The sequence below is a fragment of the Phocoena sinus genome, chromosome 19, assembly GCF_008692025.1.
Source record: "Phocoena sinus isolate mPhoSin1 chromosome 19, mPhoSin1.pri, whole genome shotgun sequence".
In the NCBI taxonomy this organism is placed as follows: domain Eukaryota; kingdom Metazoa; phylum Chordata; class Mammalia; order Artiodactyla; family Phocoenidae; genus Phocoena; species Phocoena sinus.
The window spans coordinates 40957877-40969994 of NC_045781.1; the positions used below are offsets into that span (position 1 = coordinate 40957877).

Consider the following 12118-nt stretch of genomic DNA (forward strand, 5'->3'; position numbering starts at 1 on the left):
GAAGATCCCACATGCCACGGAGCAACTAAGCCCGTGTGCCACAACTTTTGAGCCTGTGCTCTAGAGCCCACAAGCCACAACTACTGAGCCTGTGTGCCACAACTACTGAAGCCTGCATGCCTAGAACCACTAGAGAAGCCACTGCAATGAGAAGCCCGCACACCGCAACGAAGCGTAGCCCCTGCTTGCTGCAACTAGAGAAAGCCCGCGCACAGCAGCAGAGCCCCAACACGGCCAAAAAGAAAAAGAAAAATGGGGATGAATAAGTGTACACTGTAGGGTGGTCCTGAGGATACACTGATGGTTTTGGAGAACATATGATTCAGTGCTTGGTTCATGGTGGCTGTCAGCTGGCAGGATGCTGTAACTGGGTGTGAGACAGTGAAGCCAGAGGTTCTGAGAGCTTGTAAGTCATGTATGCTGCTGATACAAGGACAAGTGGACTGGCTGTTACTGAGTGACACAAGTGTCCAGAGCCCTTCCTCTGCCAGGCCAGGGAGGCAGGAGGAACTGATCCAGGGGGAAAAGGGTCAGATTCTAATGACTCCAAATATATGCATGCAGACATACCTCAGAGATACTGTGAGTTCGGTTCCAGATCACCACAATAAAGTGAAGGTCGCAGTAAAGTGAGTCACATGAATTTTTTTTTGTTTTCTGGTACATCTAAAAGTTGTTTGCACTATAGTCTAGTGCAATAGCATTGTCTAAAAAAACAATGTACATGGGCTTCCCTGGTGGCACAGTGGTTGAGAGTCTGCCTGCCGATGCAGGGGACACGGGTTCGTGCCCTGGTCCGGGAAGATACCACATGCCGCGAAGCGGCTGGGCCCGTGAGCCGTGGCCGCTGAGCCTGCGCGTCCGGAGCCTGTGCTCCGCAACAGGAGAGGCCACAACAGTGAGAGGCCCACGTACAGCAAAAAAACAAAACAAAACAATGTACATAACTTCATTAAAAAATACTTTAGTGGACTTCCCTGGTGGCACGGTGGTTAAGAATCTGCCTGCCAATGCAGGAGACACAGGTTCGAGCCCTGGTCCAGGAAGATCCCACATGCCGCGGAGCAACTAAGCCCGTGCGCCACAACTACTGAGCCTGTGCTCTAGAGCCCATGTGCCACAACTGCTGAAGCCTGCGTGCCTAGAGCCCATGCTCCGCAACAAAAGAAGCCACTGCAATAAGCCCGCACAGCACAACGAAAAGTAGCCCCCGCTCGCCACAACTAGAGAAAGCCCGTGCAACAGCAACGAAGACGCAACACAGCCAAAAATAAACAAAACAAAACTTTAGTGCAAAAAAATGCTAACCATCATCTGACAAAACAGCATTGCCACAAACCTTCTATTTATAAAAGATGCAACATCTGCAAATCACAATAAGGCGCAGAGCAATAAGACATGTTATGCCTGTACTCTCATTCACACTTAGGGAAAGTATTCCAAGCAGGGAGCACAAGGAGGGCAGCACCAGTGAACACTCTTCAAGGATCATCACCTCAGGTCTATAGGTAGGAGTATGGAAGGGTTTTTAGGCGGAGGAGATACGAAGTCATTCCAATCTGTATTTTAGGAATACCTCTTACCCTGTGGGGAAGGGTTAGAGAGAGCAGGATAGGGATTGGGAGGCTACTATGGCTGGGGAGAAGAAAACCATGAGATGCAGGGCCTGGGGGAGCAGGAGGAGGAAGGGTTCAGGGTGCTGCCCATTTCCTGCTGGGTCACTACATGGTGGGGAGCAGGGTTTAGTGTGTAGGCAGTCTGGAACCAGAGGATGTGTAGTTGTGAACACGTGTCTGGGGGGGAATGACTGCATAGCCCAGAAGAGAATCATGGCTTGAGGTGTGGACAGGAAGCTAAAGGGTAGGGCTCAGCTTTCCATGAGATCAGGAGGCCATAGACGGAGCCCCAGAGCTACCAGAGGAAAAGGAGCCCTAGAAGGAGATGGAGGAGGAGCAACCACAGGGAGAGGAAGAGGACAGGAGGGTGCAGCTCCAAGAGGGGTCAGGCAGGATGAGGACTGAAAACTGTCCTCAAGCCTGGGCCCCAGGTAGGCCTGGGGTTGGCTCTGGAAGCTCAGCGGTGTCCATGTGTCTGCAGGGACCTTAAAGGATGCACGGTGGTCGGAGCTGTGACTCGGAGGACGAATCCTGGGTCTGTCTCCCTAGGGTCTCCAGGCGGAGGGTTGGCTGTGAACGGGGTATGGAGGCTGTTTAGAGCTCCTCGTGTGAGCTGTATGGGGTCCCCCGGGACTGCGGCCCAGGCCAAGAGCCACAGAGGAACCGGGTGTGGGGGCACTTAGGGTTTCCCGCGGGAGCGTCCCCGTATTGAGTCCCTCGGAGGCCCCAGAGACTCCAGGGTCGGGGAGCAGCCAATCAGTCGGCTAGTGGGGCTGGGCCCGGGTCGCGGCCCGCCGGGGGCTGGGACCTCACCTGCGGACCCCTGAGCGCGGCCGGCGGAATTCCAGAGGCCGCGGCGGCCCCCTGGGGCCCGGAAGCGCCGCCGCCCGCGAGCCCCGCGCGGAGCCAGGCGCCCTGTCCCGACGCAGCGCGCGCTGTCGCGATCCGGCGGCGGATGACGTGGCGGGGGCGGGGCCTGAGCGGTCGCGGTCGGGGCGGTGGCAGCGCAACCGAGCATCCCGGAGGCGCCGGGCCACCACGAGGTAACGGGCCGCGGGCGGGCGCGCCGAGGGAGCCGGGCCGTGGGAGCGGGGCCGGGGGAGCCGGGCCGAGGGAGCAGGGCAGCGGGAACCGGGCTGGGGCCGCATTCTGCTGGGGCCGAACTCTCTGCGCCGCCGCTGCATGCGGGATGCAGTTCCCGTAACCCAGCACGGGGCAGGCGGGCCGCGGGCACGTGAGAGACGCTGCGAGTGAGCGCGTGCCCGAGGGGTACGCCGTGCGTGTGAGCGGGACCTTGAGCGTGAGGGGGACTCCAGGAGTGTAAGACTGAGCGTGTGAGGAGGACGCCGTCTGTGTGTCTGTGTGTGTGTGTCTGTGTGTGTGAGTCAGTCTGAGGGTGACCCTGAGTGTACGAGACGCAGTGTGAGGGTGACGCTGTTAGTGTGACGGAGACTCGGTGTGTGTGTGAGAGAGACCCTAGTGTGGAGGTCACTCCATGAGTGTGAGAGGGACTGAGAGAGGGAGATTGTGAGAGACTGAGTGTGAGAGAGACCGCGGTCAGAGTGGCCCTGAGTGCGACCCTGTGAACGTGAAAGAGACCGTGTGAGATACTCCAGTGTGAGTCTGGTGCTGAGAAAGAACCTGTGCTGCGTGGGAGAGACTCTGAAAATGAGTAAAGGCCCGGGGGACGAGCCTGAGGATGTGAGCACCTGAGCAGAGTTTCCTGGGGCCGCGGGGAGACTGGCCTATTGGAGGGAGGACGGTGTGTGCTCCTGCTTCTATGGCTCTTCTTAGTGTCTTTACATCCTGTCATCCTGTTTGATCATCTCATGTCGTAAATGGAAGGCGATATTTGTGAAACATTAAGAGAATTCTTCACAGAGCACTGAGTGATCAGTCTGGGCACCACTTGTGTTATAGCCAGTGATAAGCAGGAATCAATATTTAATTTAACATTTGTTTTTGAGTACCTCTTGTGTGCACTGGACTGTGTGCTTGGTAAAAAGAATTCAGTCTCTGCCCTTGATGGGGAAGAAAAAGCACTACCGGGCTAGCAGAATGCTCAGCCATCTGGTGCTTATCTCTGAGAGCTGCTCCCTGATTTTGAAGATCTGGGAGGAGCAGACTTCTGAAAGCCTGTGAGAGCTTCCTGAGATCATTTTCAACTCTCTGTTCTTGTTGGGAGGCCCTTGAGGAAACGGCCCAGGCTGCCTGCATTGCTGAGGTCCCACTGCGTGCTAATGGCTTTTGCTTCCCAACTTTGGTCTCAGATTGTCATTAAAAGTTCTTATATTTGATTTTCCTTTCCTGACAAATTTGTGGGAAACCACAAGCCTGATATTCTCCTGTCTGCCTCCTTCCCTGTCTGACTGTGGACATATTTTTATTACAAACCAAAAATAAATAGCAGTTATGTGACTGATCTCTCTGGCATTTCTTGGTACACAGGAAATTTCCTGACTTCTGTCCTTTGTCCTTCCTGCTGTAGTCTCCAGAATGTGTGGATACATTACTACAAAAGTGATGCAAGTGGTGCTCATGGGACCTGGGACAGAGGGAACAGCAGTTGTCTAGACATGCATGACTTGAAAGGACCAGGCTGGTTCTCAGACACGTGTTCAGTTACACCCCACTGTGGGTGTGATGGAACTTCTAAGTAATTGAGTGCTACCCCTGCTGGGCATGTAAAAATTAGATTTTACAAAAGGAAATATCGTCCTGCTGCTTACTAGGTTCATTTTTTGATAAGTTGCCTCTCACTCTTTGTTGCAGAGATTAATTGGAGACACGTGGAATTAGGCCTGGCTGTGGAGACTTCATTTTCTTCTTCGTACCTGACCATTTATGATGAGGTGGCTTATGAAAGTGTGATGTTTGCTTATTTCCTCACAGGTGGATATTATTGCTCTGTTCTTCATTAATTTTCTTGGATCTTTGCGAGTTGTAAACCGTTTTAGTTAGTTATTTGAGTACAATGCTAGTAAAGAGAATGGCTCACACATAATTAACAGTTATGTAACACTATAATTATTATATAAATAAATTATATATTTATTATATCTCTTAATAAAGAGTAATTGTGGTGGTTTATATTTAAAGATACTTGCAATGAGGAAGTAAAAATAGGAAACCAAAGCCATGGAAAAGACTAGATATCAAGTACTGTTGAAAAGTGAGGGTATCGGTTCACTGTGATTGGGAGCTGAATTTGATATTGAGTTTCCTGGTGTCCTAAGTGAAAAGACAAATGTAAAGAGTCACATAATTTAAGTTTAAGCATAAAAAAAGTAATACATTTTCATTGTAGAAATTTTGTAAAACTCAAAATATAAAAAAGAAAAAAGTCTTCTGTGTTTTCACCACATTTAAGATTTTGGTGTCTTTCTCAACAAAGTTTTTTTTTTTTCCATAGTCATCAATTATAAAAGTTTTAGAATACAGTTTGTAAAATATTCTTTGTTTGAACTTTGAAAGAGACAGTTTTTCTCCCTGAAAATTGCATGTGATAGTTTCATGGTTAAATTTTCATGAGGAAATTTTAGTGGTCCGGTGAATTCCTTTATTATCTGCTGCACAGGAGCTTGGAAAATATGATGAAAACCTGTTAGAAAGCTGTGTTATGTCCTTACAAGTGGGGTTTAACACTAGTTTCTCAAGGCAGAAACTTACCTATAGGGTGTGTGGAATTGTTTAATGAACACTGTCTTCAACAATGAGTTTAGAGACTTTTGTTTTGTTTTGTTTGCCATGCCGAGGGGCTTGCGGGATCTTAGTTCCCCAACCATGGGTCGAACCTGGGCCCCCTGCAGTGGAAGCACAGATCCTAACCACTGACCGCCAGGGAATTCCCAAGAGACTGTGTTTTCGAGAGAGGGAGACTAGACACACACATGCAGGGACACAAGGATATGTGTGGAGAAAGAAGTCAGCCAGGCTGTTGAGGAAAATGGTGGGAGGAGAAGGGTGTTAGAGGCAAAGGACTCAGTATGAGCAAAGATGTGTTTTTCTGATGGGCTCTGGAAACCCTGGACTACTCCAGGTTCTGGAAACTGTAAGTAATTCAGTGTGGCTGGACCATGGGAGGGACCATATGTAGCAGAGGGTCTAGTGATAAGGCCCTGATAAGAAGGTTGGAATTGATCCTAAAGACCTCGGGCAGCACCTGAGGAAGGGTTTCTAACTGTGCTCTGACAGCAACCAACTCAGTAGATAGTAAGGTTGGTATTCTGTTGTGAAACTTGAGGAGCCAAAGCAGTTTTCCCCTGTTGGAAGGCTGTCTCCCTCCCCTGATCTGCCCCCATCTCCTGCATGGAGGTAAGCCCTATTGCAGGTGTCTTTTTTTGTTTGTTTTTCCCCTCAGAATTCACATAATTTTAGACAAGAACTATGTTGGGACATTCCATTTTCAGGTGTTCTAGATCCTTGCTGATTTTATGTTTACTTGTTCTATTGGTGACTGAGAGAGGTGTATTGAAGTCTCCAACTATAATCGTGGATGTCTGTTTTTCCTTTCAGATCTATCACTTTTTGCTTCATGTATTTTGAAGCTATGCTGTTGGGGGAAATACACTTTTAGAATTTTCTTCTTGCTGAATTGACCTCTTTATCATTATATAATGTTCTCTTTTATCCCTAGCAATACTTCTTATTCTGAAGTCTCGTCGGATGTTAATATAGTTACTCCCCTTTGTTTTTGTTTTTTTTTTTTTTGCGGTACGCAGGCCTCTCACTGTTGTGGCCTCTCCCGTTGCGGAGCACAGGCTCCGGACGTACAGACTCAGCGGCCATGGCTCACGGGCGCAGCCGCTCCGCGGCATGTGGGATCCTCCCGGACCAGGGTGCAAACCCGTGTCCCCTGCATTGGCAGGTGGACTCTCAACCACTGCACCACCAGGGAAGCTCTCCCCCTTGGTTTTGATTAGTGTTTTTTCACCATCTTTTTACCTGTAACTTATGTCTTTATAGTTCAAGTGGGTTTCCTGTAGACTGCATATTGGGTTGTGCATTTTTATCTAACCCAACAATGTCTGTCTTATAATTGGTGTGTTTAGATCATTTACATTTCATGTTATTATTGATATGGTTGGATTAAAATCTGCCACCTTGCTAGTTGTTTTCTGTTTTCTACTTATTTCCATATGTTCTTTGCTTCTTTTTTCTACCTACTTTTGGATTGAGTATTTTTTATGATCTGTTTTATCTCCACTGTTGGCTTATTATTTATACCGTTTTTAACTTTCTGGTGTTTGCCCTAGTTTCACAATGTACATCTTTAATTAATCACAGTCTACCTTTAAATAATATTACATCAATTTTCACATATTATATAAGAACCTTACAGTAGTATAACTCCCAGTTCTTCTTTCTTATCTTTGTGCTATTGTTTTCATACACTTTACTTTTACCTATGCAATAAATTAACACTGCATTGCTACTATTTTTGCTTTAGGCTAGGCAGTTAGTTATATTCTAAGGCAATTAATAGAATCAAAAAAGTATATTTTTAAATATTTACCTCAGACCATTTGATATTGTCCTACAACTCTTAGATGCTCTGTTCTGGATTTTTTCACATTTTGACTTGTATGGTTTTCATTTCTCTGCTGAAATTCCACATATGTTCCTGCATGCTGACCAAATTTTCCATTAGAGGCTTTAATGTATTAATCATAGTTATTTTCTTTATTTTTAAATTTATTTTATTGAAGTACAGCTGATTTACAATGTTGTATTAATTTCTGCTGTACAGCAAAGTGATTCACATATAAATATATATATGTATATTCTTTTTTTTATAAATTTATTTATATTTGGCTGCGTTGGGTCTTTGTCGCTGCGTGCGGGCTTTCTCTAGCTGTGGCGAGCGGGGGCTACTCTTCATTGTGGTGCGTGGACTTCTCATTGCAGTGGCTTCTCTTGTTGCGGAGCACAGGCTCTAGGCACACAGGCTTCAGTAGTTGTGGCACACGGGCTCAGTAGTTGCAGCTCGTGGGCTATAGAGCGTAGGTTCAGTAGTTGTGGCGCACAGGCTTAGTTGCTCCGCAGCATGTGGGATCTTTTACAACCAGGGCTCGAACCCTTGTCCCCTGCATTGGCAGGCGGATTCTTAACCATTGCGCCACCAGGGAAGTCCCAGTCACAGTTATTTTAAATTCCCTGTCTGATAGTTCCAATATCTGGATCATCTCTAAGTCTTGTCCTATTGATTAATGATTAATGATAGTGGGTTGTTTTTATTGCTTTTTTTATGTTGCTTGTGATTTGTTATTGATTGTCAGATGTAATATGTGGAAAAGTAGAGATTGAGGTACATAGTCTTTATTCTGGGAAATGGGTACAACGTCTTCTTTTGCTAGCCTGTTAATTTGGGAGTTTGAGTCAGTTAGGAGGTGAGTTGGGTTTGGGTTTTGTTGTTGCTATGATTACCTTAGGTGCACCAGTGGCTCCAAATTCCTCTGGTGTTTCCTTGCCCTGAGGGTGGATTTTTCTGTGTTTATGCTCCACCCTCAGCATTAGGTCTTCTTTGTACACCTGTGCCTCAGCACACAGTGTACCACAGCCTTGTTGCTGGGTGCTTGCTAACCTGGTGGTGGGGAGTAGAGGGGTTCTCTGTTGTCTTGGTTCAGCCTCAGCCTTAGGCAGGCCCTATTTCCCTGGGTCGGGGGGGTTGGATCTTTCTGGGTGAGCCTGCCCTGTCTAATTGTCTGGACCAGAATTTCCTGCTCCTCCCTCAGGCAGAGAGGATTGTTTTATTTTTTCTTTCACCCTGTCCCAGCTGCCTTGGGAATGACAGTTTCCCCATTCCCCAGGTGTTTAAGATTTTTAGAGAAGGGAGCAGGTGGACCTTCATATTTTTCCCAGAGCAGTGACTGCTTTCCTTCTCCAGGCCAGCACTTCTGAGAGGCTTTCTCTGGCCTAGTAATTCTTGTGAGCACCCACTGAGGTCTCACTGGAGAAAACCCTCTAAGTGTCTACGGCTCTTGCTAACCCAAACTTGACCTTTAGTAATTCATTAAAAATTGTTCCTGAATTGAATTCTTCTTTCCTGCCTCTATGGTGATTCCATTGTTCTCCCTCTGCCACAGGTAAGCCAGAACTTGCATCTCTCTGGGAGGTATCTGTTTTTCCTTAAATCTCAGTCTGGTTGGTTGGCCTGTAACCTCAGCTCTCTAATGATTTCAAGAAAAGTTACAATTCTGTAGATTATCTGCCTTTTTCTTGTCATTGGAGTCGGAGTGATGCTTTTCCCAGATTTCTACATCTTAAGTGAAAGTTAGAAGTCAAGGCAGTTACATTTCATACTATTTTTAAATTTTCCAGTGAAGTGAGTTTACCTCTTTTTCCCTCCCTGTGATATTGTGATTATTTATTTGGTCTTTGTCCACTGTTCCTGTCCCACAGCTCTTATAATTTCCTAATAAGAGCCATAGAGGCATCTTTTGTTATAACATTTGTTTTGTTCCCAGTTCCTGAAATAGCTCCAGATCAGTGAAGGTTAAACGGATGTCTTTTGTTATTCATATAACCAGCCCCTTTCAACACACCTGAGTTTATGTTAATGAGGTGATTTTTTTGAAAGCATCTAGATCCTCTAAGGATGGGGGTTGCTTGTTGGGGGAACCAGCCCTGTGATTAGAGGGTTTGGAAGTTTTAGTCCAGGTCCGACCTCCTGGGAGGGGAGAGGGTCCGGAGATTGAATTAATCACCAGTGGTCAGTAATTTGATCAGTTATGCCTTTGTAATGAAGCCTCCATAAAGAACCCAAAAGGACAGGTTTTGGAGAGCTTCCCGTGCCTCTTCTCCATACCTTGCCCTCTGCACCTCTTCCATCTGGCTGTTTCTGAGTTATATCCTTTATAATGAACTAGTAATCTAGTAAGTAAACTGTTTTCCTGAGTTCTGTGGGCAGCTCTAGCAAATTAATTGAACCCGAGGAGGGGATAGTGGGAACTTCCGATTCATAGCCAGTTGGTCAGAAGCACAGGAAAAACCTGGACTTGCGATTTGGCATCTTAAGTTGGGTGGGGAGGGCTGTTTTGTAAGATTGAGCCCTTAACCTGAGGAATCTGTGGCTATTTCCAGGTAGGTGGTGTTAGAATTGATTAAATTGTAGCAGACACCAGATCTGCTGGGTGTTGCAGAATTGTTTGATAGAAAATGCACAGTCTGGTATCAGAAGTCCAAATTGAATACCTGGTAACCTCCTCCCCTTCCCCACCAGCTGGGGTCTGATGAATAGGGGGAGGCTGGAGTGACCACTGGGGCCAGGTTTCTCTGCTTGCCTCCATGTTGGGTTGAGTGGAAAAGGGCAACCCAAGTCTCTGTGCACTGACTTTTGTTTTTTAAAGGAACGTAAGGTGCGGTGGGGGGGGACCCCTTTCCCTCTACCCATTTTAGGTTCCTTGGCTGGGGCGTTGTAAATTAGACTGGCAAAAGACAGATTAACAAGAGAAAAACAATCAAGTTTATTAACGTGCATAGAGCATATACATGGAAGCACTCACTGATGAAAAGCCTGCACCTGACTCTTTTTTTTTTTTTAATTTATTTTTGGCTGCGTTGGGTCTTTGTTGCTGAGCGCGGGCTTTCTCTAGTTGCAGCGAGCAGAGGCTACTCTTTGTTGCGTTGCGTGGGCTTCTCATTGCGGTGGCTTCTCTTGTTGTGGAGCACGGGCTCTAGGTGCACGGGCTTCAGCAGTTGTGGTACATGGGCTCAGTAGTTGTGACTTGTGGGCTCTAGAGCGCAGGCTAAGTAGTTGTGGTGCACGGGCTTAGTTGCTCCACGGCATGTGGGATCTTCCCAGACTAGGGCTCGAACCCGTGTCCCCTGCATTGGGAGGTGGATTCTTAACCAGTGCGCCACTAGGGAAGTCCCTGCACCTCACTCTCTGTGAGACAGGCTCTTCAGGTGTTTCCTAGTTTTGTTTTCATGCATATCTGAGCTCACCTGACAGACACATGAAAACATATTTTCCCACGTGCCTGCATAGAGTCACCTTCATGGCTTGGTGCCAGGAGTGAAAGGAAAAGTGGTGCTGCCTTAAAGCCAGGCCTCATAATAAGCAGAAGTAGGCTGGCTCAACTCCTCTGGGAGTGAGGGGAAGGCTTATTAATGGCCCCAGAGGAGCTTTTTCACTTGGGCTCAGGTCTAGACTCTGGAGGGGTACTGGGACAGGTAAGGCAGGAGTTTTGAGTGGGGCCTGTGGAGATTGGAGTTTTCCCTGAGAACTATTCAGTCTTGAGTGGCTGTGGTTCACTTGCTCTGAGCTCCATGAGGCAAGATTCCAGCACATCCGTTGTTGTTGACTAGATGAGAAGGTTCTGGGAAGATGACATACTGATCCCATTCTTATTCCTGGAAGTTATCTCTGTGACCTTAAAGGACTGACTCCTGGGAGGGAATCAATTGGCTTACCAGATTCCTTTCTCCAGAAGATGAAGTAGGAGTTGGGGATCTGAATTCCCAATGCCTAGGGCACAGAAATTGAGGAAGAGAGAAGGTCCTGCTGAGTGCAGGGTCAGGAAGGTGCTTGTCTTCCTCCAACAGATTCTGGGTCCTTCATAGATAGGTTGGTGTGGGATCCAACTTCCTTGAGGTTTGTGGACTGGCCCAATGCTGATCCAAAAGAAGTAGTGTGCATGTATGTACGTGTGCACACCATCTCCCTACAGGATGCCTTCCAATGCCAGATCTGTGGATAAGAGGAGACTTATAGCTTTGTTTTGGTGTCAAGATTACTGGGTCCTGTTTTGAGGGAATCTCTTTGCAGCCCCAGGTGGTAGTGAGAGGCAGGCTGAGGAGGAAAGCAAATAAGCCAATGGCAGATGAGTCCCACATTAGGGTGCCCTTTGAATGTTCTTTCTTCATCTGGTTTTATTATGTTATCCTTCTCTTTTAGGCACTTTAGAAGAAGAAAGGTGTTGAATGAGCAAGCAGCAACGTGGGAGTGAGGTGGGTGTTAATGGACAAAGCAACACAAGGGTGTGTGTTTTCATGGATGTTCTCTCCTTGGTCTAGTCTCTGCAATAGCGATATGCCCTTGTCTTAGTATCTTCCTGGCCCTTCCGACCACCTGTTCATGTTCTTTGCTGGCCTGAGAGTAGCTACAGACCTCTCCACATGTGGCTGGACACTGCAGAAGTCCCTGTTTATGTTTGGGTGGAGGTGAGTGAGTATGGAAACTGAGAGGCCTATCAGGCTGGCTAGTGCTGTGAACCTAGTGCTGGGACTCTGGCAAGTTTGTAGGTTTTAAGTTGGTAAGAACAGAGCAAAACCTACACCTCAGGGAGAATCCATGCTATGGATAAACCTAATGCCAGCCTACCCTGGGCATCAAGACTCTTGTTAGAAGTCACCCTCATGTCGTGTCTGAGCCCTGTTGGTGTCTTTCCTGGGAGCAGTGGAGGTCAGCCTGCCTCCATTTCTCTGTATCCTGGGGTGGGAACTCAGACAGGCTCATTGTATTTAGGTCTGTGTATGAGTCATGCTGTCCCTACACAAGA

The 12118-nt window shown here is 47.3% G+C and overlaps 1 protein-coding gene across 5 annotated transcripts in view; it reads left to right on the forward strand.

The window, feature by feature from the left end:
* Positions 1-1967: 1967 nt before the first annotated feature.
* SLC7A6 (solute carrier family 7 member 6) overlaps positions 1968-12118 on the forward strand; it is a 37602-nt gene continuing 27451 nt past the window's right edge. Inside the window, exons 1-3 of one of the 5 annotated variants that reach the window (XM_032613827.1) lie at positions 2014-2151; positions 4389-4508; positions 11515-11567. In XM_032613827.1, the coding sequence (XP_032469718.1) occupies positions 11541-11567 (27 nt within the window). In that variant the 5' untranslated portion in view covers positions 2014-2151; positions 4389-4508; positions 11515-11540. The other 4 variants (XM_032613826.1, XM_032613828.1, XM_032613829.1 and 1 more) reach the window with 4 other exon arrangements.